Source organism: Ailuropoda melanoleuca, chromosome 1 (genome assembly GCF_002007445.2).
Source record: "Ailuropoda melanoleuca isolate Jingjing chromosome 1, ASM200744v2, whole genome shotgun sequence".
Taxonomy (NCBI): domain Eukaryota; kingdom Metazoa; phylum Chordata; class Mammalia; order Carnivora; family Ursidae; genus Ailuropoda; species Ailuropoda melanoleuca.
Window position 1 is genome coordinate 51,752,550 of NC_048218.1, and position 25,401 is coordinate 51,777,950.

Below are 25,401 nucleotides of genomic sequence, written 5' to 3' on the forward strand. Positions count from 1 at the left end.
TCATCTGTTTTAAAATATAGCATCTGGCTAGGGAACTACCTCTTGCCAGGCTAACTTCCAGCTCAGAGATGTGTGAGTCATGGGTCTAACAAGGCCTGAATGAAGATCCTTGGGAGTACTTAGTTCTCTAGGGATCATTCCAATAAAGTCTTGGGGAAATTAGAATTAGTACTGCCCACCTGCAAAGGGCTTCTACACCTTAGTCTGATTCTCTAATGGAAAAGCTGGTAGTTGTTGGTCTGTCTCTGAAGTCACACAGTACACACACTACCTGTTGCATTATGACAAGACAACTGATCTCAAAGCCTATCCACTTTTTTGTATGTTGTATTAATAAAGGTGATCCATCATGAACCACTTAGAGGACTCTGAAATTGAAACAATTATGAATAGCGTCATCCAAATGATACCTGAGGGGTCAACAAATTACTTGTGAGGCAACCTCATCCCAATATAACAGCTGCGTTCTTTCTCTTAAATTTCCTTAGGGAAACGAAGCTCAGGAAAAGGAAACTCCTCTGACCATGAAGGGTGTTGGAATGAAGAAAGCTGGACGTTTAACCAGAGTGGGACCAGTGGGAGCAAGAAGTTCAAGAAGACAAAGCCAAAGGAAGATTCTCTCCTTGGGTAAGTGCCTGTGAGCACGGTCAGCACACTGCATAGACCCCACGTGTAAGCAGAAATCACTAACTGCTTATTCTTGAGTATTCATTCAGCACTTACTGCAGTCTTAGCACGATAAGAGAATAGAAATCTAGCATATCACATGTTCCTGCTGGGAACGTGGTTGTGTGAGTGACACTGTCATTCACATTTTAGGTCTAGTGTAAAGTATGTTGATTTTGGATGTAGGCCTGAGTTTGAATTGAGGCCCACCATGTGTTAGTGGTGTGACATTGTAAATCCTTTAATATTGCCAGAACACATTTTCCCATCTGAGGTTTACAATGGATATTCTCTAAGCATGTTTACATTTTGCCCATTTTACTTACTGTACATATTTTATTTAATATTTCTAAAGGTTATATGCATATGTTTATAAAATAAGATGACAGCTCAAAAATATAAGGTAAATAAAATTGTTTCTACCTCTGTCTAACCTTTTTTGTTTAAACCATGTTCTGTTGCTGTAAGATAAAAATGTTAGATTGACTATTCTCCTGCTACAGAGAATATTCAGTAATTAATTATGTGTTGAAATGCAGTATCAAGCAATAACATACATCAAGACAAAATCATTAATTACTTCATTTTTAATGTGATTCCAAAGATTCTTAATACCAATCTTAATAGAAAACATTTTGTTAGGAGATTCCATACTTTATATTGGTGAGGAAAGTATCTGCATATTCGGTAGTACTAGTTTAAAAATCCTTTGAGATTTCTTATTAGCCCAATTTGACAAGAATACATTGAATAGAAATAAGTACATTTTTATATTTTCCATATTTTTTCATAAGTGTGTCTAAAGGTATGCAAATTCCATGCATTGGGAGTATTGTATTTGGTTTATTCGTAAATATTTGCATTTCTGTTAGTGGAATAATATATTTTTTTTCCCTTGGAAGTTACAGTGCTTTAAAATCCAGTTAATTCTAAGGCTCTAGGTCATCACAAAGTAGGAGAGTGGAAGTTATTTCTCATGTTGTGAAATTCCTCAGGATTATTTATTTTAAGATGATATTTTTATAATTTTTATGTATTTCCTTTCTAATATTTTAAACGTCCAGAGCAGTTCACGTTAGTTTTGCCTACACTGTGCTTTAAACAGTGACATAAAAATTCTTATATTCATTATCGTCAAATGGTATTTTCAAATGCAGGATTTCCTAAAAATGTGACCACTGAGTTCAGGACCGGTGCTCTGTATCTTCTGGAAGTACCAGAGCCCTGTGGGGAGAAGCAGTTCTCACTGCAGCCATTATGAAGTCCTGGCAGGATCAAGCAGCCATTAAGCCTCCCCAGCAGAAAGGTTTCTGATGCTTCCATTAGAAACGGCTGACGCTGGGAGAGCTGTTTCCGCCAGCCTTCTTTGGAACAAGAAAAGTGAAACAATCTTTTGAAAATCTGTCTCTGAAAAGAGATTGGTGTGTGGGTTGTTTTTGTTTTAATAATTTCTAAGGAAGGCACATGTATGTAACTGGGAGTGTGGTTTTTCTGCAGGCTCTAATCAACAGTAAGCCTCTGGTCTTTGCTGTTTCCGCCCCCCTTCATATAGGCCTGTCAGAGTTAGACTGTCTGGGTCTGCTTTGTTTAGAACACGCCAACATAGTGGATGAGCAGTGAGAAATGCCAGTGCCTATCAGTCTTCTCTGAGATTTCTAAATGAGCATGTTAACCCCTTTTATCACGGAAAATGTGCTATTTGTGGCCAAGGAAAATGCACTGAGTATTGGCAGTTCTAACAGACCTTCCCAAGAAAAACATAGATGATTATTCTAGGTGAAAAAAGAAAAGGAAAAAAAAAGCCCCAAGGGATCTTATGAGTTCTAGCTCACATTTTCCTAATTTTCTTTTGGTTTTTCAGATTATCTGAAAAATTCACAAATTATAGAGCCCTTTCTGATAATATCTGGTTACTATCTGATTTTCCATTAGTGTAAACGTTTTTGAACTGGATGAAAAATGATTGTTAATGACGGAGTGTCACCCCCACCTACCGTCCTCCCTGCTTTGATAGAACTTAGTAACGGCCTTTTTCCATTGACCATTCTGATAGGCTTCTGTCTCTGTTGCCCAACTCTTGTGTATTTCTCCAAAGAGAAGTTCTAGGTGGACACACCTAAAGTACACCCCCTAGATAGTAGCCTAACACATGAGCTATTAGCTTGTCGTAAGTTAACTCAAGGCTGCTCTCTTCCCAGAATGCCTTCCATTTTGCATCCAGGACGCACAGCCGTTCTGCTGTAGCTTCTCCCATCTGTTTGGGTTTCATCTTAGTTAATAAGTCTCAGCAAGGATCCAGCAGGCATGCTGCCATGGCTGGGTGGGGGCCTTGGAGACAGAAGCCTCCCGAAGATTTCCCCACTTTGCTGGTGCCATTTCTGAAGTCACCCGTTGTTTGCGCTAACACGCAGCTGTCTTTCCGCCAGCGTGTTCATCGAACACTGGCTTCCCTTGTTGTTGAGTGCTTTATCATCATCCTGGTCTGATATTTTTCTGATATTCAGAATTTTTTGTGTGTTTTCTTTATGTGTTGGATATGTTTTAATCAAGTACTAGTCAATAAATATTTTCTTAAAAAACAAATCTTACAGAAGTACCGATCCATACCCTGTTACCAATAAGCCTGCCAATGGAGGTACTTATATATAAATTTTTAGAATGAGAAACTTGTCTGGATGGAATATGCATTGTACTGAACTTAATGGAAAATGTCCGTGCCAATGGAGAGAACTTCAGAAATATTCTTATATTTAAATGATGTTTCTGCTTTTCTAAGGCAATAAGATAACCTTTCCTGGGAATTGACTGAGAAAGCTGTGCTGATAAATCTTCTCAAGCATTTGTGAACAGATGTTTTTGTCTTTGCGCAGAATTTATCAACAGTGCCCTAATTCTCGGGGACCCTGTTTTGAAATGGAATATCTTAAAATCTATCTTTTATCATTTTCTGTTTAAATATTTATGTCCTGTGCTGATCGATGCCATCCCCCTTCTCTTACTAGCTCAGCAAAGCTGGATGAAGAATTTGAAAAAAAATTCAACAGCCTCCCTCAATATAGTCCTGTCACGTTTGACCGGAAATGCGTCACTGTCCCAAGGAAAAAGAAGAAGACTGGAAACATGTCCTCAGAACCGACTAAAACCAGCAAAGGTTAGATGTGTGTTATGCCTCCTGCCGGGAGGCCGGCATCTCACTGCTCTTCTGTGCTTCTGCAACTCCCTCTAGATACGTAATTAGATTTAGACTGAGGCAGTGAGGCAGTAGCCAGTTGGAATTTTATCTTGCTTTCCAGGATTATTGGTATGGTTCCTGCCTCACTTGTCGCTCCCTTCTTTCCCTCCTAATCCTCCTCAGCCTCTCTTCTCTGCCATCTCAGTCTGCACATTTGCCCCGAAAGGTGTGGCTGTTTTGAGAGTGTTGCACATGGTCTTCGACTTTCTGCTCTCCCGAATTCTGACTTGGAGATGTGGAGCTTTTCTTGAGCAGAAACTGCTGGCCGACCCTAATTCCTCTGTTCACTGTCTCTGTGACAGGTTCGACTCCGGGACTGTGAAATCATTCTATGTGCCTAATCAGAAAACTGCATTCTTTAGTGGCAGTGTGAACCAAATGAAAATAAAGCCAAATGCAAATAATCCTCCAGCCGTAGATTGAAAGTGGTTTTGTTAAGTTTAGAAAAATACTATTTGAGTATATTACTTTTGAAGAATATCAAATTCTTCCTTGTGGGTATCAGGGAAGCTTTCAAAATTATCAGCCTGACTTGGGTGGGTATCAGCATTCATCAAGGGCAGCCCTGTAGGTAAGAGGGAGGTTTTAAAGAGTATGAGACCACCATTATATGTGGGGCAGGGACTTGGGTTCTAAGCATGATAGCCAGCTCAGGACATTCAAGCACAATAAAGGATCGTCCTGCCCCAAGTGACGGCACACTCTTACTGAGAAACTTGTCTTCTATTTTACTTGGGTCTCAAGATCGGTGGGGAAATGTACCTCTAGTTTTCCATACAGACGTGAAAGATTTCATTCTCTTAGTCTCCTGTAGTGTAAGGACAGTGAACGGAGAGATGAAAAACTGGTGTGGCTGAGTTTCTGATGCTCGCAGGATTTGATGGAAGAGTGTTTTCATTACCCTCCAAAAGTGGCTGCCTGTTGCCTGTTTCACATCAAATCAGATAAATTCCCCTTTTTGGTGTATTTTAGATAGATGGATAGGTATAAAATGATACGCATCTTTGCATAAATCTTGCTAAATTCAAGCATTTGTGGATAATGATCAGAGATAAATATTAATGAGCAGACACAATTTCATGGATTTAGAGGGACTATATAAGGGCTAGGAAAAATTACGGTTTCTTTGAAGAAACTTAAACCTTTCTCCCTCGAGACCTAAAAGCTCCTTTGCACAATGCAGTTGACACAGCTGGGGAGGGTCGCTTTGAGATCTGTATCTCAAGATAGATCTCTGTGGCTGAAGAAACTCCCCCTTCGTGATTAAAGGCAGAGAGGAACGTAAAAGTGATTTCAGAATTAGCTTGGTTTTCCTCTGTGGTCAATAAAAACAAGTCTAGTGAATAAAGAACTAAAAAAGAAATGTTGCATCACCAGGTTTGCTCATCTGGGAAAATAAAATAGGGTTGTATCGAGATCTTCCAAGATAAGTAGGAAAGAAATAAAGTAGCCTTGTTGACAGGTACGAAGCTGAGCACTGTAATGGATGACCTGATGAAATGACAGTCTTTGTGCCCTGGAGACATTTAGGAATAGGCAAAGTAGTCCGTGAGCCCAAAGATGCCGGGTACCTTGAGCTCCCATAATTCTTGGATTTTAAGTTGCTGATAAATACCTGACAAGCCAATAAAATGGAACTTAATTGATTGATGTGCAGGATGTATTCTCTTCCTCCACTCCTAGTAGTTTGAGACATTCATTTTCGAGCCCTGAAGTTGGCCAAATTATCTATCAGGGAATGTAACAATAGATTTATTTTTGTAAAGCTATAAAACCCTGAGTTAGGATCTATTTTCATGAGACCTTCTCTTGGGTCTTAGTTATCTGTTATATGTTTTTCCTCTCCCAGCTGAGATTAACAGTATTTCTTTTGATGTGAAATAGCTTTTTGGAGCTTTGGATTATACTTCATACAGTATCATCTTAACTCTTCTGTTATGCCTCTCAAGCCACCGAGCCACTGGGTCCTTACAATCTATCAGAATTACGTAGGTAGGAGTCTTTCAAGACTAGATTTTGCTCTGCGTTCTGACTCGTGGAGCAAAATGCAGTTAAAATAAAGCAGAAGCTAAGTAATATATTCTCTATTTAGCAAACTAAAGAAATAGTATTTGTAACTAATTGTAATTTGGCATTAGCAGTACCAGTGTACTATCATACAGGTTATTAATGAAATTATCATATCAGCTGTGCTGTAATTGCCTGATCTTTAGAGGATAGAGAAGATTGTTTTCTTAGACTCTAGACTCTTTGCACCTTTGCATAATGAATTGTTCAAAGCAAAAACTGAGTATGAGATCATTAGTTTATTAACAAAAGAGCATGTATCCATGGGAAACCTCATTTCTCCTCCAACAATTTGGTACTTTGTCTATAATTTCTCCTGTGTGTATCATTCAGCAATTACTATATTTTTCCCTGCCTTACACTAGGAACTTTTTTTAGCTACTCCAGGTTATATAAAATGTATAGTTTTTCTGAAATGCTGTCTAAAGGAAATGGTTATGTGTGCATTATACAGTTCTAGATCTCAACAACATAGTATCTGCTGAGGTTTACACTTCTGCTATCTCAGTGGACTCCTTATGGATATCTCTATTTCCAAGGAGTCTCTGCCCCTTGTCCAGTGTCCCCCCTACTGTGTCTGCCTTGTCCCGTCCCTCATGTCTGTATAATGGGTCTTGTCAGAAACTCTGCAACAGAAATGGATGAAAATAACTAAATGCCACCCTCCTCTGACTGGGCTCAGGCTACATTATTGGAGGCAGAGCTTGATGACTTAGGAAAAGAATTTCCGTTTGCTTCTAAGAACAAATTACCTAGTAAATTGTAACCCACCTAACTTCTGGTGCCGTTCAGCCGAGGCAGCCTGTGCCCGCCAGGTTTTCTGGCTTATCTCTCATAGTTACTTGTGTGTATTTGAATGAAGGCTTTAAATTATAAATCTAAATTTAATTGTAACTTAAGAGATAGGTTTTGACACATTATTTTAAGTATATTGTTAATTTATGAAGCACTTTTACAAAAGTATCAGAAGTCAAAGTGCTCTACAGAATAGTAATTTTCAGACAAAGTTAATTGAGAAAAAGTTAATTGAGTTCAACTTAGAGTGTTTAAATTATGTCCCAGCTTGACCCTTGACTTCACTTCTCCTTCTCTCTTAGTCTTCTCACATTGTTCCTTAGCCTGTTATCAAACATGCTGTCGGTCCTCATTTTTCTTCCAGTCCATGCTTAGATTTTAAGGTTGGAATTCCGAGTGATTAAGGATTTGAGATTTTTTTAAAAATTACAATGATTATAATAAAGAAGTACGTTTACAGAATTAAAGGTTGAGGGCAGAATCCCCTGTTTGAGATTGAGCCAAACTGCGGATACTTTCAGTGTTAGAGGACTGAGAGCTGATATCAGCCCCAGCAGCCCTTCGTATCAGGACGTTACAGCTTCCAGTTAAAGCAGAACTCTGTATTTTGCCCTCTTCACCGTTTGAGCATCTTCATTGCCACCAAGTATTTTCAGGAACGTGGTGACAGCACATTTCCAGATATAAAAGGTATACTACCTGATGTAACCCTGAGTTCCCTAACAAGGCCTTCATGTCCAGCCCAGTGAGGTAGTGCCTGCCCCTCAGTGAATCCGAACTTGATTGTGGCAGGTTTACTCAGACTTATTCAAGTCAGCAGATCCACATGCCCAGTAGCTGGGAGCACTTTGCTATAAATTATCACAAAGGAATTTATTGTTTCATTGGTTATTTATTATTTATGTGTCTATTACAAAAGTGACAGCCTAGTTTTGGAATAAAAGTTCTGCTCTTTTTATAGCTTGGAAACATGAAACCATAGAACCTGGGCATAAGCCACCACCATTCGAGTCACACATAACCTTTGTTCCCTACACCAGTTCTAAAGAACAAGGTTCACTTGATTCATATCACCTGCTCACCTTGAGAAATGATCACACCAGGCTAATACCGAAGTGGCTCCTGTATCACTATAGCTCCTTACCCCCAAGATGTCCATGTTTTAGCAAAGCATGAATAATGTTAATGTGTTAGAAAGTTTATTCTTAATGTCTCTATGGTGGCCCTCTTTTCTTCTCAGGTTGGGGTTTTCAGTGTTCTCCCCAGCTGTGAAGTTAGGTGCAAAGGCGATGGATATCATCACAATACAGGCCATCCTGCCCAAAAGTAGAGCCACTGCTAAGCTAGTTTCCATGCCGGCAACAAGTGATTTTTGTCATAAGGAAGTAGAAGCTGATTCGGTCTTTCAAGAAATTCTGTAGGGAGATGAGGGAAAGTGATAGAATCAGAACTTGACCTAGTAGTTTAGTGAAAAACTATTGCAATTTTTTTAAGGTAACCTCTACCCGCAACGTGGGGCTGGAACTCACAGCCCCAAGATCGGAAGTTGCATGCTCTGTCGACGGAGCCAGCCAGGCGCCCTCCATTGCATTTTTTGCTTTCTGAACCATTCTTCTAAAACTCTTTTTCACTTTTCACTTCCTGCCTACCTTCTTTTCCCTCCATGTATGTTGCTGAGTTAACATAATTAACTAAGGAAAAAATGGTAGCAAATTTCCTGTATTTGCTATTTATCACAAATTTTGACTTTATTTTCCTCTAGACAAAATATCACACATATGTACCACAGTGGTGAGCAGAAGTCAGATTGTTCGTTTCTTGACTCTGAAATTGCTGGTTCTCAGTGACTGCAATTATGTTTTGTCTATTACTCCTTCAAGTTTGTCACTTTATTTTTTATCTGAAGTATTGTTTTATAGCTATAGTTTGGGGGATGGCTGGGAGCAAGGAAGTTTAAAAATAAAAGTTTACAGAAGCTCCACTATGTACTAAATCACTCTGGATGTTCTTTTCCCATGTTAAAATTGACAACCTCTATCTTTAGCTTTGTCCTTAAATTGTACTTTTCAGATTTCGCTGAGTATGGTTGGGTCTGAAAATACGTATCCTTTGCCTCTTTCCTAACCCATTTCATCCATCCTTATGGTCCTAAGAGGTCTCAGAATTGTTTTTCTGCATTCTTCCACTTCTCTTTTCTGTGATTGCCTGTGTATCATTCAGGTGCACCAGCCCTGAATTTCCTGGGTTGTATAAAATACGTAGGAGGCAGTGATTGTAATATGTACACATACAATATATTTTTTGTGTTTCTTAAATTTATTTTCTTTCCCTTGTTGATCACTTCCCCCTTTGCCCCCTAAAAAATCAACAAGGCATATTCTGTTTCTATTTCAAACCACCACCAGCTAATCCAGAAGTATTTGCTTTTCGTTATTTAAAAGGATGGTTTGGTGTAGTCATCAAAAAACACTTGCACAACTTTCTGTTATTGGTAATAATAGCGACAGATGTCATTTCTGGAGCTCTTCCTTTGTGCCAGTCAGTGGTTTAAGAAGTTTGTTTGTTCATGGAGCAGATACTATGCAGAACCAACCATCTGCTAAACACCATTCCGGCATGTGAAAACAGAGAACCCTGCTGCCATGTGGGTACATTATGGCAGGGGTACCAGCCTAAGCAAAGCATATAATGTGTTAGAAGGTGAGAAGTGCTATGGGAAAAATCATAGGTTTGATAGGACAACTAGGCAAAAGATCAACAAGGAAAGAGAAGACTTGACCACTCTGCATTAACTGCATCTAACAGACATACGTGTATACCTCATTTTATTGCACTCAACAGATGCAGTGTTGTTTTGCAAATTGAAGGTCTGTGTCAATACTGTCTCAAGCAAGTCTGTTGGCATTTCAGCATTTACTCACTTGGTGTCTCTGTGTCATACTTTGGTGATCTGTGATCAGTGATTACAACTCAGATAATGGTTAGCATTTTTTAAAGATTTTATTTTAATTATTTGCAGAGAGAGAGAATCTCAAGCAGATTCCATGCTGAGTGTGGAATCCAATGCAAGGCTCAATCCTGAGATCATGACCTAAGCTGAAATTTAAAGGTCACGTGCTTAACCAACCTGAGCCACGCAGGTGTCCCATGGTTAGCCTTTGTAGCAATAAAATCTCTTTTCATTAAATTATGTACATTTTTTGTAGACCTACTGCTATTGAACACTTTAATAGACTATAGTATAATGTAAACATAACTTTTATATGCACTGGGAAACCAAAACACTCATTTGATTCACTTTATTGCAATGTTTGCTTTATTGCGATGGTCTGGAACCAAACCTGCAATATCTCCAAGCTTTGCCTATATATAAAACTCTCCACCTGTCAATAGTAGAATATACATTCTTCTGTAGTGCACATTGGAACAGTCTCTAGAATGCACTATCCACTAGGCCATGAAGCAAACCAATACATTTAAAAGGACTGAAGTAGGGGCGCCTGGGTGGCACAGCGGTTAAGCGTCTGCCTTCACNTCAATAGTAGAATATACATTCTTCTGTAGTGCACATTGGAACAGTCTCTAGAATGCACTATCCACTAGGCCATGAAGCAAACCAATACATTTAAAAGGACTGAAGTAGGGGCGCCTGGGTGGCACAGCGGTTAAGCGTCTGCCTTCGGCTCAGGGCGTGATCCTGGCATTCCAGGATTGAGCCCCACATCAGGCTCCTCTGCTGTGAGCCTGCTTCTTCCTCTCCCACTACCCTTGCTTGTGTTCCCTCTCTCGCTGGCTGTCTCTATCTCTGTCGAATAAATAAATAAAATCTTTAAAATAAATAAATAAATTAAATAAATAAATAAATAAATAAATAAATAAATAAATAAATAAAATAAAAGGACTGAAGTAATTCAAATTATGCTTTCTGATCACAGTGGAATGAAATTAAAAATCAACAACAGAAAAATGTTTGGGAAACAAATATGTGGATATTAAGCAATACTTTCTAAATAGCCAATAAGTCAGTGCCTACTTTGACAGCACATATACTCAATAACCAGTAAGTCAAAGAAGAAATTAATAAGGAAATCAAAAAATACTTTGAGATGAATAAAAATGAAAATACAACATGCCAAAGTTTATGTGATACAACTAAGACAGAGTTTATAGCTATAAATGTATATATCAAGAAAGATAAAAGATCTCAAATCAGTGATCTTGACCTGCCTTGAAACACTGTTTAAAAAAAAAAAAAGCAAATGAAACCTAAGGGAAGTAGAAGAAAGGAAATGATAGAGATTAGAGAGGAAGTTAATAAAATTAAAGAACAGAAAATCAAAAAGAGTCAATGAAACCAAAAGCTGGTTCTTTGAAAAGAACAACAAATTGGAGAAATGTTTAGATAGACGGACCAATTAAAAAAGAGAGAAGACTAAAGTTATTACAATAAAAAATCTAATAGGGGACATTACTGCTGACCTTACAGAAATGGAACAGATTATATAGGAATAATATCAACAGTTATATATCAATAAATTAGATAACCTACATGAAATGGAGAATTCCTAGAAAGCACAAACTATGAAAACTGATAACAAGAAATAGTCTGAATAGAACAATAACTACTAAAGAGATTGAATTTAGTAATTACTAAAGTACCAAAGGAAAAAAAAACAACCCAGGCTTCACTGCTAAATTCTACCAAACATTTAAAAAAGATTAATATCAATTTTTCACAAACTCACTCAAAAATTAGAAGAGGGAATATTTCCTAATTCATTCTGTGAGGCCAATTATGACCCGAATGTCAAAATAAGACAAAGATGTCACAAGAAAAACTACAGATCATAGCTCTTTTACAAATAGGGACATAAAATTCCGTAACAAAATAGTAGCAAACTAAATCCAGCAACATATAGTAAGAATTATATACCATTACCAGGCAGGATTTTACTCCCAGAATTCAAGGTTGGTTTAACATCCAAAAATCAATGTAATATACTATATCAATAAAACAACAACAGAAAACACATGTGATCATCTTAATAGATTTAGAAAAAAAGCATTTGACAAAATCCAACATATTTCATGAGACTACTCAACAAACTCAGAGTAGAAGGAAACTTCCTCAACCTGATAAAGAGCATCTACAAAAATCTCACAACATCCGAGTTAATAGTGACAGACAATGCTTCCTCCTAAGGTAGGGAACAAGATAAGGATGTCCACTCTCAGCACTTCTGTTCAGCATTGTACTTGAGGTTCTAGCCAGGGCAGTTAGTCAAGAAACAGAAACCAAAGACACATATTGTGGAAATGAAGAAGTAAGACTACTTCTATTCACAGATGACATGATATTTTATATAGAAAGCCTATAGTGTCCCCAGAAAACTACTATAGCTAATAGATGAATGAGTTCAACCGGGTTGAAGCATACAAAAATCAGTTGTAGTGCAGAGAAAGGGGAACCCTCTTGCACTGTTGGCGGGAATGCAAACTGGTGTAACCACTCTGGAGAACAGTATGGTGGTTCCTCAAAAAGCTAAAAACAGAACTACCCTATGATCCAGCAATTGCACTACTAGCTATTTACCCAAAGGATAAAAAAGTGCATATTCAAAGGAATACATGCACCCCAATGTTTATAGCAGCATTATCAACAATAGCCAAACTATGGAAAGAGCCCAGGTGCCCATCAACTGATGAATGGATAAAGATGTGGGGTGTGTGAATGATGCTACTCAGCCATCAAAAAGAATGAAATATAGCTATTTGCAACAACAAGGATGGAGCTAGAGTGTATTATACTATGTGAGATAAATCAGAGAAAGACAAATACCATGATTCCACTCATATGTGGAATTTAAGAAAGAAAACATATGAACATTCAGGACTGGGGACAAAAGAGAGATGGAAACAAATCATGAGAGACTTTTAACTATGGAGAACAAACAAGGTGGATGGAGGGATGAGATAGATGAATGATGGGTATTAAGGAGGGCACTTGCTGTGATGAGCACTGGCTGTTATATGTAAATGATGAACCACTGAACTCTACTCCTGAAACCAATATTGAACAGTATGTTGACTAACTAGAATTTAAATTAAAAAAAAAAAATCAGTTGTATTTCTGTACAGTTTCAGTGAATGATCTGAAAATGAAGTTAGGAAAACAATTCCATTTATAATAACATCAAAAAGAATAAAATACATAGGAATAAATTTAACAAGAGATGTGCAGCACTTTGAAAACTACAAAGTATTGTTGAAAGAAAGACAATCAAAATAAATGGAAAAAACATTCCATGTTCATGGATTGGAAGACTTAATATTGTTAAGGTGGAAATACTCCTTCAAACTGATCTACAGATTAAACCCAATACCTATTAGAATTCCAGCTTCTTTTATAGATTCTAAAATTAATGTGGAATTGTGAGATTCAGAATAGTTAAAATAATTTTTTCAGTTTTAAAACTAGCTACAAAAACCAATAGGCAAGACAGCGTGGTACTGGCACAGTTATATAGGTTAATGGAATAGAAATGAAGGCCCAGAAACAGACCTATGGTTTTTCAATGAGGAAGGTAAGACTATTCAATGGGAAAAAAATTACTGGCCAATGGTTTTTCAATGAGGAAGGTAAGACTATTCAATGGGAAAAAAATTAGTCTCTTCAAAACAGTGCTGGGACAACTGGATAACCACATACAAAAGAATGAATTTGGACTCTCACTTACCTCACACAATATAGAAAAATTAACTCAAAATGATCAAAGACCTCAATGTAAAAGCTAAAGGTATAAAACTTTTCAAAGAAAGCATAGCGGTCAAATCTTAGTGACCTCAGATTTGGCAATGGATCCTTTGATGTGACACCAAAATACAAAGTAAATAAATTGGACCATTAGAAAGTTTAAAACTTTTTTGCTTCATAGAACACTAATAAAGTGAAAAGACAGTCCACAGAATGGGAGAAAATATTTGCAAACTACATATCTGATAAAGGACTTTTATCTAGAATATATAAACAACTCTTACAACACAGTAAGAAGAAAGACAACTCAGTTTAAAAATGGACAAATTTTCAGAATCGACATTTATCCAGAGAAGGTATACAGATGGCCAGTGGGCCCGTGAAAAGAAGCTTTGACATCATTTGTCACCAGGAAAATGCAAATCAAAACTACAATGAGAAAAATACATCCTAATGATGGTCATAATCAAAGACAGAAAATAGTAAGTGTTGACAAGATGTTAAATAGTCTGGTGGTTCCTCCAAAGGTTTATAAACATAGAGTTACCATATGACCTAGCAAATTCTACTGCTAGGTAGATGTCCAAAAAAAAATGAGCGTGCATGTCCACACAAAAAGCTTATATCTGAGTAATCATAACAGGATTATTCATAATAGCCAGAAGGTGGAAACAACCCAGATACCTATCAGCCAATGAGTGAATAAACAAAATGTGGTGTATCCATACAGCAGAACACTACTCAGCCTTTAAAAAGGAGTGAAATGCTGATACATGCTACAACATGGATGAGCCGTGCAAACATTCTAGCAAGTCAAAGAATCCACATACAAAAGACTGTATTACATGATTCATTTGTATGAGATTTTCAGAATGGGCAGATCTGTAGAGACAGAAAGTAGATTAGTTTGTGATTGCTTAGGGATAGAGGGAATGCAGAAATAGGGAAGGGTGATAGCTAAAGGATATGGGATTTATTTTTGAGGCAATAGAAATGTTCTAAAATTGGTGACAGTTGCAGATACCTGTGAACCTAAAAGCCAGTGAGTTGTCTTCTTCAGGCAGGAGCGTGAATGGTTTGCCTTTGGCAAGAGGGCAGTGCATGTGGGTACAGGTGCTGGCAGGTGGCCAGTGGCAGCAGGGGCAGCTTATAAAGTCTCTAACTCTTAAATCCTCACGTCCACTCTTTGAGTTACGCTCTGTCATTATCCCCATATACAGATGAGCAAACAAGTGACATAGAATGATTTGAGTCAGTTTCACAAAGGAATGTATCAGCAAAGTATAGAAAGCAACCTCCTTTGGGGAGGTTAGTGCTGCTGTTGGCGTCTCTGATTGGGTGATTGACAAATCTTAGTTCTGTTTTCTTTATCTGGGAAAACGAAGATACAGTCTGAGACTTTGCTTCCCTCTCACCCCGATTTTTTGGGCAAATATTTTTCTATTTTTAAAGCACCTTTTCTTCCCAGAATAACCTCAGAAAAAGCTAGAAAGCTATCCTAAGCTAGCAGGCCAATTATTATCCTGCAAGTGCTGTTCTTATTATGAAAACCAGTTTCTTAGAAGAGAAGAAATGCCCCTGCCATCCTTTCCTTCACAATACTGAGGACTCTAACGAAAGTAAAATCACTTCTTCGTTGAAGACTAGAGCTGCTCTGCAGTTATGGGTTGTGGTCCGTCTCTAGTCACTAAATCTGCAGTTTCTGCTTAGGGAGTCCCAGCCCTAATGGGGGCTTTCACCCAATACATTCGTAAGGGAAATTTCACTGGGTTCTAAATAAGCCTAAGGAAGGGCACTGGGCACTAGTTTAGAGGAGTGAAGATGTGCAAGATGGCATTTCCTGTGACTCCTTTGCTTGTACCACAGGTGGGAGGAGGGTATAATTGTTTAGGAACACACAGTATTGTTTGATGAAACACTGTCAATTTAAAATATATTTATATTAATATTGTCTGTAGGTCCTTTCCAGTCTCAGAAAAAGAACTTATTCCACAAAATTGTCAGCAAATATAAGCACAAAAAGGAGAAGCCTAATGTTCCGGAAAAAGGTATTGGTGCCTTCCATCCTCCATCAAGGTTTCTTGGCCACCTCCATTGTGAATTCATCTTTGAGTAACGCTTCTGTGCACCGCCTTTGCCTTTTCCTTTTCCTCCCCTCGGCTTGCTTCCGTGTCATCGGCTCCTAATGCAGGCGTATTCATTATTTCTAGACTCCGCAGCTAATTGCAAAGAGAGATCTCCTTCACTTGGATTCCTACTCAAATCCCATGATGTCTCTATTTTCAGAGTTCCATATGAATCCTAAAATTGCTTTGTTTTCATCCATATTTGGTGCATTTTGTAACTTAGTCTTCTTGAGCTCGTATCCACTTATTTCCTTTGACTATTCTCGTCTCTCTCATGTGTGGCAGCCTTCAAACCAGGACCACGTTTTCCTACCTCCTGAAACCTTAGGAGTTTCCTGTTCATATGAAAGTGCCACCGTTTCTGTACTTTCTCTGACCCTTGAGGATTCTTGTCTAGGAGGATTCCACTCCGAAGCCATAACCTGTCTCTTTTTTTTCCGATCTCTGTTACTTCTTTTGCCAGTCTCTCCCCACTCCCTTCAGTCATATAACTTGTTTCCAGAGGGCACTAGAGATGCATTGCCGTCCACCGTCTCTTCACTCTGAGCATCTGCCTTATTGTTAGGATTTTGATGGGCCCTTGAACCTCTTCAGGGCTCATCTGAAGATTTCCTCCTTCTCATAGTTCAGGACTCCTATTCTTCTTCCACATAGAAGATGAATCTCCCCATCTGGTGCAGTACAGCCACGTGTCCCGGAAGTTAGGCTTTCTTTAGCATCGCCCTGCATGTTCCTGTCGTGACTACTACTCATCCGATGCCCGTTCGTGTCCTACTTGCATGGCCAGATGTGAAGCCTTTTCTGTTTCTGGGATGAGGCTTCAGATGCCCGTCTTCCACGTGTAGACATATGTGCCTGTGTGTTCCTATATGCAACCTTTTACTTAATTTGGGTTTTATTTTCACCTCTGCTCCAGCTCCTTACTTTTGTTTTGTATGTTAATATTTTTTTTTCTGCTTCCAGTAGAGAAACCTCACTCTTGAGGTAAAATGTCAGCTTTTATCATTCCCTTTTAACTGAGCTTCAGTGATCATGATTAAAGTCATAGAAATTACCCAACAGTGTATTTCACAGAAGGCAAATTGGTTTATTTTTAGTCCATTTCCTGTATCGCCTGATTATTTTAGCTGGCAAACGCTGTTTTGAGAATTAAATAGTTAAAATAAAGCTCTGCTTCACTTGTGTGATCAGGTTTCATATATAAGCTGTTTTGTGTATTGGCTTTTTTTTATAGTGTTATGTGTCTGTCCTAGGAGTAGAGTTTCACTTTCTTTCTCTGTCATTGTTTTTAGGAAGTGGGGATAAATGGTCAAACAAGCAACTCTTCTTGGATGCCATTCACCCTACAGAAGGTAAACACAGCAGTATTCTCTGTATCATTTCAGGTAGTCTGTGTTGGGAAGGTTTAAAAAGGCATAATTTATATAATAGGCTCACCCAACAGCACTATACCTGAGGGCTCATAATTTGGTTGTTTTTCATTTTCAAATCAAAACTGACAGACTTCTTGACCCTGTTGAGGGTCAGGCAGTGTGTCATACGGAGCTTAATTTGTCAAAGGGGCACCTTACACCCTTTGAACTACATAAACTAGAAATTCAAGTTTTCCATAACTAAAAATATTCAGTGTTGCATTCATGTTGCAGGAGATGCTTATGGGAATCAGAATAGAGCCAGCACGGGGCTTTCCTGGTTAGCTGGGCAGGGGCATGTCGGCAGTGTTCCTGTCCTGAACGTTGCCCCGGCATGCCTCCCAGTACCTCTAGATATGTTCAGACGGAATGCTCAAAGGCTTATGGATAACCAAGGAAAAGTTCCATGTTGACTAGCATAACGGTACAGGTTCTAGGTACAGATTTTACTTCAGAATTTCCTACAGCCATATTTGTTTGTGATGTCCACGTAATTTCTGGTAAATATTGAACCTTCCAGTGGGTGCTCATTTCTGTGACAGTTAAGGGGCTGTCCTCTTATTACCATTGATTCCTTTTTTTCATTGTCACTATTTTTAAGGAGTTGAACTTTATTATTTTTTTTAAGTACTTTAGAGAGAGCATGTGCCTGGACATGCGAGCTGGGTGGGGCAGAGGGAGAGGAAGAGAGAATCTGAAGCAGACTCTGCACTGAGCTTGGAGCCCCACACGGGGCTTGATCCCACAACCCAGAAATCATGACCTGAGCTGAAACCAAGAGTCGGGCGCTTAACCGACTGAGCCACCCAGGCACCCTGAGCTGAACATTTTTATAGCCCTTAATTAGGAGTCGCTTCATTTGAAAACTAGAAGCAATCTTAAAGATCATTGAGTCTAATCCCTTTGATTTACTTATAACCAGAAAGAGGAATTTAATGAAGAAGAACATATCTTTTGACTCTCAAATACACTCTCATTCCTTTCCTGAAAGGGAGAAAAAATTTAAAATCCACATTTGGCCTAAGTCATTTATCAAAAATACTCACGTGTTAAAGATCTTTCTCGGGGCACCTGGGTGCCGTCTGCCTTTGGCTCAGGTCATGATCCCAGATTCCTGGGATGAACCCCGAATAGGGCTCCTTGCTCAGTGGAGAGGCTGCTTCTCCCTCTGCCTGCTGCTCCCCCTGCTTGTGCTTGTGCTCGCACGCTCTCTCTCTCTCTCTCGCTAGCTCTCTGTCTGTCAAATAAATAAATAAAATCTTAAAAAATTAAAAAATTAAAAATTAAAAGTAAAAAAGTAAAAAAAAATATTTCTCAAAAAATATTCAAACTTGAGTTTATAGCAAACATGAAATTGTTTTTATTTGGTAGACACAGTTCACACAAGCCAGATGTCTGCTTTTATGTCATTGCACTTTTACAAAAAATGCCAGCAGTGTATCTGTTTTCTGGCCTGTTACTTCACATGCAGAACCTCTCCAGAGGACTGTTTCTGCTCTTAGCTGGCAAAGCCCAATATGAATTGTTGTGCTGCTCTCAGCATTAAATGCTAACATCCAAAATGTGATATGTATTAGCTCTTGTGAATTTTCAAGATACATTCTGCACAAACTTGATAAATGTAAGGCACTGGTGAACAATCAGAGGAATCGAAAAGGTTCTTAAGACCATACTTAAATGGTCTTTACTTAAAATGATATTGTTCTAGATGTTTTGTTTTTTAAACAGAAATCCCATGTCATGCAGAACGTGGTATCAGTATGTGCAGTGAGGTAGAAAGAATGAATAAGGTTGGAATTAGGAGGTGTGTGTGTCAGTCTCCAGTGTGCCACTAAGGACAAATTGTGGGACAAATTGTGTTTAATCTCTCCAGGTTCACTCTCCACATGTGTACTAAGTGTGTATGTGGTGCGTGTGTTTAGGCGTGGGGTGAATGATGGGGGGAGGGTAAAACATCAACCTCAAATGTCATTCTCCTTCTCATACTTGCGTTATTACCATGATTTGTTGAGTGGGTGGTGTGGTGCCGGAGGCAACCTTAGTCTGCAGCCCTAATTCTGCCCTTTAGGAGGCAGGAAAGTAAATCAATTTCAAGTCTTCTAGGCTAGTCCCTAGTCCCAGGGGTTTAATGGAAATAGAGTTACTATCGGTGATATTTATTATATTTATTATTAATACATATGAATACGTTACAGACTTTGAGGAATGTACACTGAAAGCTGCATGTCTCTTGGTGTAGAGTGCATATTCACTTGATGTGGCCAGGAAAATAGGAGTCACTTTGAGCATCAGAAATTACCAGTAATTTGAAGTGCCGTTTTTGGCTATTGATTTTCATACCATCCCCTATATTTCCTCGTTCGGGTGGTAACTGTGCACTTGGTGAATTATCTAGGCCCTTTACTTCATCTTCTCTCACCTAATGGCTTGTTTAAACTTTACCATGGAGAGTACACATAACAAGGACAGAAGATGAATGGTAATCAGGATAATGTTAACATGTGTCAGCCATCCCGGGCAGGGGTTAGACAGGAGTTGTTTGTAGCTTATGTCTATACTAGAAATGTTGGTGCCACTGCAGCGTTCAACTCAGTTTGCTATTCCTGACTTCAGTTAAAGGGGATGATTTCAAGTTCACTATGCTTTTTTTTTTTTTTACACCATCCTGAGTATATTTGGCTTGCAATTCTTTTTTTCCCCCAAAATATCAGAAATCTTTAGGTGCTTAGTAATCACATCTGCAGTTTAAATGCTAAACTTATAATCTGTTTTAAGTATTTTCCCCATGCTTTTAAAATTCAAAATCACTAAACCATTTCTTGAAACTTTTGCAGATCATAAAAAAAGATTGCTTATCAGCCTAGAATTAAAGGTTAAATTTTCAGATAAACCAAGATGACTTGGATCTGCCACTGTGTTAATGTTTTTACTAAGTTATGGTGTCCTATGCTCATGCTTCAGTTGGAGGTTTCTAATTGTAATAAAAACGATGATAATTAATATTGCTTTATAGTTTCTGGAGAGCTTTCACAGTATTTTTTGTAGAACTGATCTTGGCAGGAGCCCCGGAGAACTCAGGAGAGCTTTTTAGCCCCCGAGTACATGATAAGGAATTGAAGCCTGACCAACATAAGCAGGAAGAGAAGAAACCAGCACTCTTTCCACTAAAACACATTGGCTGCTTACAGTTTCGGTTTTTCATATCTGAGCCCATATTTGGCTCAGATGTTGCAATTTTAAGTGGTATCTTAAGAGAAAAAAAAAAAAAAAACTCAAACCTTAGACTGAGAATCTCCAGAAGATTAGTTCCTTTGCAGTATATAAATCTAATTACGGGGGAGAAAAAATCTGGTTTATAGTTAAGATTTTCAAACATGATCCACAACACTCAGAATAACCTTGATCTCTTTTCTCGAGTTCAAAATAGTTGCCATGTAACTTCAGCAAGGTCTCTTGGGATCTTAGATAAGGTTCATTCATTTGATTCTTTTTCCTGTGTTGCATTCAGCTTCTGACTACATTTTCAGCTCAAGAGAGACCAACCAAAGGCAGTGAGATTCCAGATTTGGCTATAATAATTTCAGTGCAAGTTTGATTCCTCTGGTTGGAATGTGAATTCATGACTCTGGAGCACTCTAGTGGCCTCCTGGGGTTCAGTACAACCACAGTGCTGCCAGCTCAAAAAATGTACCCCACATTTTGGGAGCAGGGTTTGGAAAACAAGACAGTCTCTTATTGCCACATTCCTAATGTTGCTCCAGAAGTGAGCTCACGTTATCTCTCTCCGATGATACGCTGCAAGTGTGTTATGATTATCGTGGAGTATAAAAACTAGCCCCGTGGACTTGTTTCGCAGTGCTTGGGTAGGTTTGTGTGTTCAATTACAAGCCGAAAGAGAAATGACTAATTTGTTTTTAGAGGACAAAAGCCTTTCTTTGCTCACATTTCCATTAGTTTGGCGGGGGAACTGGCTTGCTGTCTTGGTGCTCAGCTTCAGACTGCTTTTCTCCCTGAGCTTTTTCCATTTCCTGTCTCTCACCCCCAGGCCTTCCTTTGCTTTGCTAACGTTGCTGGACTCAGATCTGCTGTTGCGTCCCAGACAACCACTTCTTTGCCTTAGCCTTACCTGCCTTCCCCAGCTCTTCCGTCTTACAATAGGGTTCTCTCTCCGTGCTGCCCCTGAAGGCTGTCATTGAACTTGGCCTCCAGACAGCACAGGATGTTCTGGGGATAGCTCCTGGGTCAAAGCATGGGGCAGACTCACACTTACCTCCTCTTCCAAATTCTGGCAAGATCTCATTACATCCCTCTTTCAAATGTGGACAATCTGCAGGTCCCATCATTACTTCGTGACCTGGCAGTATGTTTATAGGAGATGACATCCAGAGAGGTGGCCTGGCCTCCTTTGCAGTGATTTATGAGAATCTTCAATGTATTCTCACATTTTGCTCTTCCACTTGGTCTGCAACCTGATTCGCTCCTTTTCTGTCTCCCAATACACCAACCTCTGGGACTTGATTTCTGGTGTCTGTTGGCCAGCCTGCCTTCCACCGCCTGGCTCCTTGTCTGCTGGTTTCTGAGCTTTCCCTAGTCCCAGTCTGCTTTTAGGCCTTAATGCTGCCTCCCTTTTGCTCTCTCTTTGCAGCCATCCCCTTTGCTTCTTACTGTGTTTTTACTAATTCATCTGGAACACACAGGAGACAGAGCAACCACTGAAAGGAAATGAAACCATTCGAAGACTTACCAAAGGCAAGAGAGCCAATGGTCTTTGTCAAGGGAGTACTCTTCCCTCACCTTGAGACTCCAGAACTGGCTGGAGGCTGGCTGGCACCCTGCTGCTGGGCTATGTGGCAAATGAAAAGAATTTGGGGGCTCATGGCTCCTTTAGAGCCAGTCTGGTCCAGCCTCCATCTTTACACTGAGACCCATGGTCCTGCAGTTAGTAAATTAAAAGTCAAGAGTAGAATCTAGGTCTCTCTGTGACTATCATTTCCATTACCCCATGGTCTTTGTGTAGAAATCAGGTCATCTTTTCCTAACCCACTTGGCCTTTTCTTTGACCTCCTGGGTTCTTTCTTTCTGTAAGCAGTTCTTCTGATGTAATTCACCCTTCATCTTTGGAACCCTGCTGTACCCTTATTTCCATAAGTTCTAGATATTTCTAGGAAGTGGAAGGAGAGGAGGGAATAGGTTAGTGCTTTTTCTGGAAGAGCCATCTATAATTTTGTTTTCATACTGGAGAAGTGATTAAAATTCCCCCTGTAATCAGAAGGGACAACTGTGAAGGATCTGGATAAGAAACTAGAAATTTTGAAGCTTGTGAATATCTAATAGATGTTATTTATGCTCATTGTAAACTCATATTCTGGCTTCTTTATACCTCCTGGAGGCTTTGAATTTCAAGGCTAATGCAGAGTCATGAAACTTCTTAGGAGTGTTTCTTAACCAAATAACTTTTATTTTACTGGCAGCTTTTATTGAAGTTTAAACTAAAAAAATCTTAAAATACATACCAGCACTGGCCTATGTTAAGCTAAATATCAAAGTATAAATACACCAAGACTGTTTCCTGGGTACAGATCTAAAATTTAAAAGGAGCCTTTTTCCTAATTTTTGATTACTTGTTTGAAAAGATACTTGGGAACATTGCCAAGTAGTTTCTTTTAAATAACTATTATCTTAAGCCTATCCCACAGAGCCCTCTATTATGCTATATTGAGGTAAGGCCAAGCCACAAATCACAGTATGATTTCTGCTTTACATCCTTTCTTTTGATGTAATTGAAATGATTTCCCACTTGTTTTGGAATAGAAAGCCTGGAATCAGTCTCTCAAGGGCAAGGATCTTAATGAATTCATAGCCCTCCTTTCCCAGGGATGTACCTAACCTCATTTAAAAACCCAGATTAAAATATTTAAGTGAAGTTCATGCAAGTGTTTATACCAGCATGTGCATTTTTTCACACCCTGAGTTATTCTCGTTCTGTGCTCTTCCTCTTATTTTAGCTTTCTTTTCCTCCCGTGTGATACGCATTGTATTTCCGGTGTCTCCCTTCATCTCTGCCTTCCCGTCAGCGCCTTCAGTTATCTCCCGGCTCAGTGTGCACCGGGTGGGCCACGTCAGACATTGATTTCCTGAGCCACACTCCCCTCTCTGTCATAAACTATTTCTGTGCCTGTCTTAAGAGATTGGATGGTTTAAAAATGGAAAGATGCGTCTTTTCCTTGCTTGAAAGCCCTTAGGCCTCTGGAATAAAAAAAAAAGTCCCAATTACTAAACTTGACTGCATGTATATATTCTTAAATGCTGACTGCACTCCTATCTACATATACTTGTCTTACTTTTAAATTGGGGGTGGGGAGAGTGAACTCCCAAGGAAATGAGCATATAAGGAAAGATACAAGCATCCCCAGCCTGTTTGAACTGGGAGCAAGGTCTTGCGTGGCAAGCGTGCTCCTTACTGTTGACACAGTGACTTTTCAGATGGAAGTGTTTGCTGTTAAATGATTCATTGGTTTTCAGTTAGAATGAGGGTACCTGATACCTTTCCTGGAGCTGTGCTGGCCTGTGGTACTTCAGTAAATTACCCGACTAAGCACATTCACCTGGTCCTAGAATTCAGTGAATGGGAGAGTGTTAACTTATGTTCGGCATCACCAGTGTGGGTCAGGTCTTTGCTGAGCAGTCGGTATGCGTAAGAGGAGGTCAGGCCTCACCATTTGTGTTCGCATCACTCCAACCTGGTGATTGAAAGCAAGTGTCCCAATGGTAACTATAAATTTTAAGTAGTACATATTTAATCTCAGTGTCCTCAGAAGAAGAGAAACTTCTTTTATCATCTTCCCCAGACCAGGTGGCCAAGAGGATCTTGGATAGGGACCCTGACCACCTGTAGAAATTATGGTCTGTTGGGACACAATTCACTCAGATTTGCATACACTGTCTTCCCCACCAAACTGCAAGGTGCAAACGCTTAGAAAATGTCTCTCCGATGGCCTCTTGGTTCAGTGTTCTGTTAAAAGAGAGCAAGGGTATCCGAATCCTCTATACCTAATTTATCAAAGCAAATATAAATAAGTATATTTGCTTAAAATTATGGGCAACATTTTATTTCTTTTTCCCATCAGTAGTCTGAAAACTCTAAATCTCAGTTCTCCATTCAGATGGGTCAGGCATTGAGAGATGTTTCTTTCCAAGAGCAATGTCTATGTCTTGTGTTTTTGTGTGTAACTATATATGATCTGTCCTATTTCAGCCATATTTTCAGAAGACAAAAACACCACAGAGCCTGCTCATAAGGTTAAAAATGCCCTATCCATTCCCAACACTCCAGAGCCAACAACAACACAAGAACCCTTGGTGGGCAGCCAAAAGAGAAAAGCAAGGAAAACCAAGATTACCCACCTTGTCAGGACAGCAGATGGACGGGTGTCACCAGCAGGAGGTACTTTGGGTAAGAAGAGGGAGCTTTACATGAGAGAGAACCAGAGCAAGGTGGTGACTGTCATGGCCACACTGGACAGCAAATGACCATAAGCCAACTGTGGATCCTTATTGAAAAATGGATCTGTTTCGTGGGTTTGGCCACAGGAACATTTTCTTTCTCTGGATCTCCTTGAGAACGAGTTTTCCACAGACTCCCAAATGTACGAAATGTATACGTGTTAAAATCATAGCTCTTTTTCCAAGAGCATTCTTAGAAAGGAAAGGTAATTTTTAGGACTGTGTGTTTCTCCTTCTCTTTCTCAGCATGCACAAAAGCAGCCTTCATTAAGTAAATTCCCGGAGATCCTAGACTTTTAAAAATACTAGAAGAATCAGTGTTTCTTCACAGTTCACTGTTCAAGTCACTACAAACCATATTATCAAGTATTTAAAACCATTGGATTAAGGAACCTTAGAAAGCATCCAGCACTTTCTAATAAGCTGATTCTCATCACTAAGGGAGCCTGAGAATGCTTCTGGATTTCTTGAGTTATCTGGGCTGACCTTTAACCAAATCTTAACTGACAGTGAATTTCTCTATTTTCAGTCATGGCCTGTGGTCTGTTTGCTGTTCCTGGTGGCCTCCATAGCAGCAGAATTGCCCAAGGGGCCCAAGTTAAGGAGTGGGGTCAGAGAGTAACACTGAGCACCCCCCTCAGATCTTGGGGTGCTACACCAACGAAGCATTAATGATCTTAGCTATTGTTGCCTTTCTACCTTTCAGCACCCCCGGCACCTCATTCCCTCAGCTTTGAGGCGTCCCTCCCCCTGCCCTAATCCAGTTTTCAGAAAAAGGTCACAGGTCCATAATGACTTCTATAAATAGCAAACGTGTTTAGAGCAAAGGGGGAAAAAAGAGTGAAA

At 39.3% G+C, this 25,401-nt stretch overlaps 1 protein-coding gene across 12 annotated transcripts in view; it reads left to right on the forward strand.

Moving 5' to 3' along the window:
* The window catches only part of BBX (BBX high mobility group box domain containing), a 260,888-nt gene that overhangs the window by 226,122 nt on the left and 9,365 nt on the right, over positions 1-25,401 (forward strand). For 4 of the 12 annotated variants that reach the window (XM_034657849.1, XM_034657811.1, XM_002923669.4 and 1 more), the window contains 5 exons: positions 489-627; positions 3,669-3,817; positions 15,473-15,562; positions 16,933-16,992; positions 24,308-24,505. In XM_034657849.1, the coding sequence (XP_034513740.1) occupies positions 489-627; positions 3,669-3,817; positions 15,473-15,562; positions 16,933-16,992; positions 24,308-24,505 (636 nt within the window). The remainder of the gene's footprint in view (positions 1-488; positions 628-3,668; positions 3,818-15,472; positions 15,563-16,932; positions 16,993-24,307; positions 24,506-25,401) is intronic. The other 8 variants (XM_019804242.2, XM_034657819.1, XM_034657824.1 and 5 more) reach the window with 8 other exon arrangements.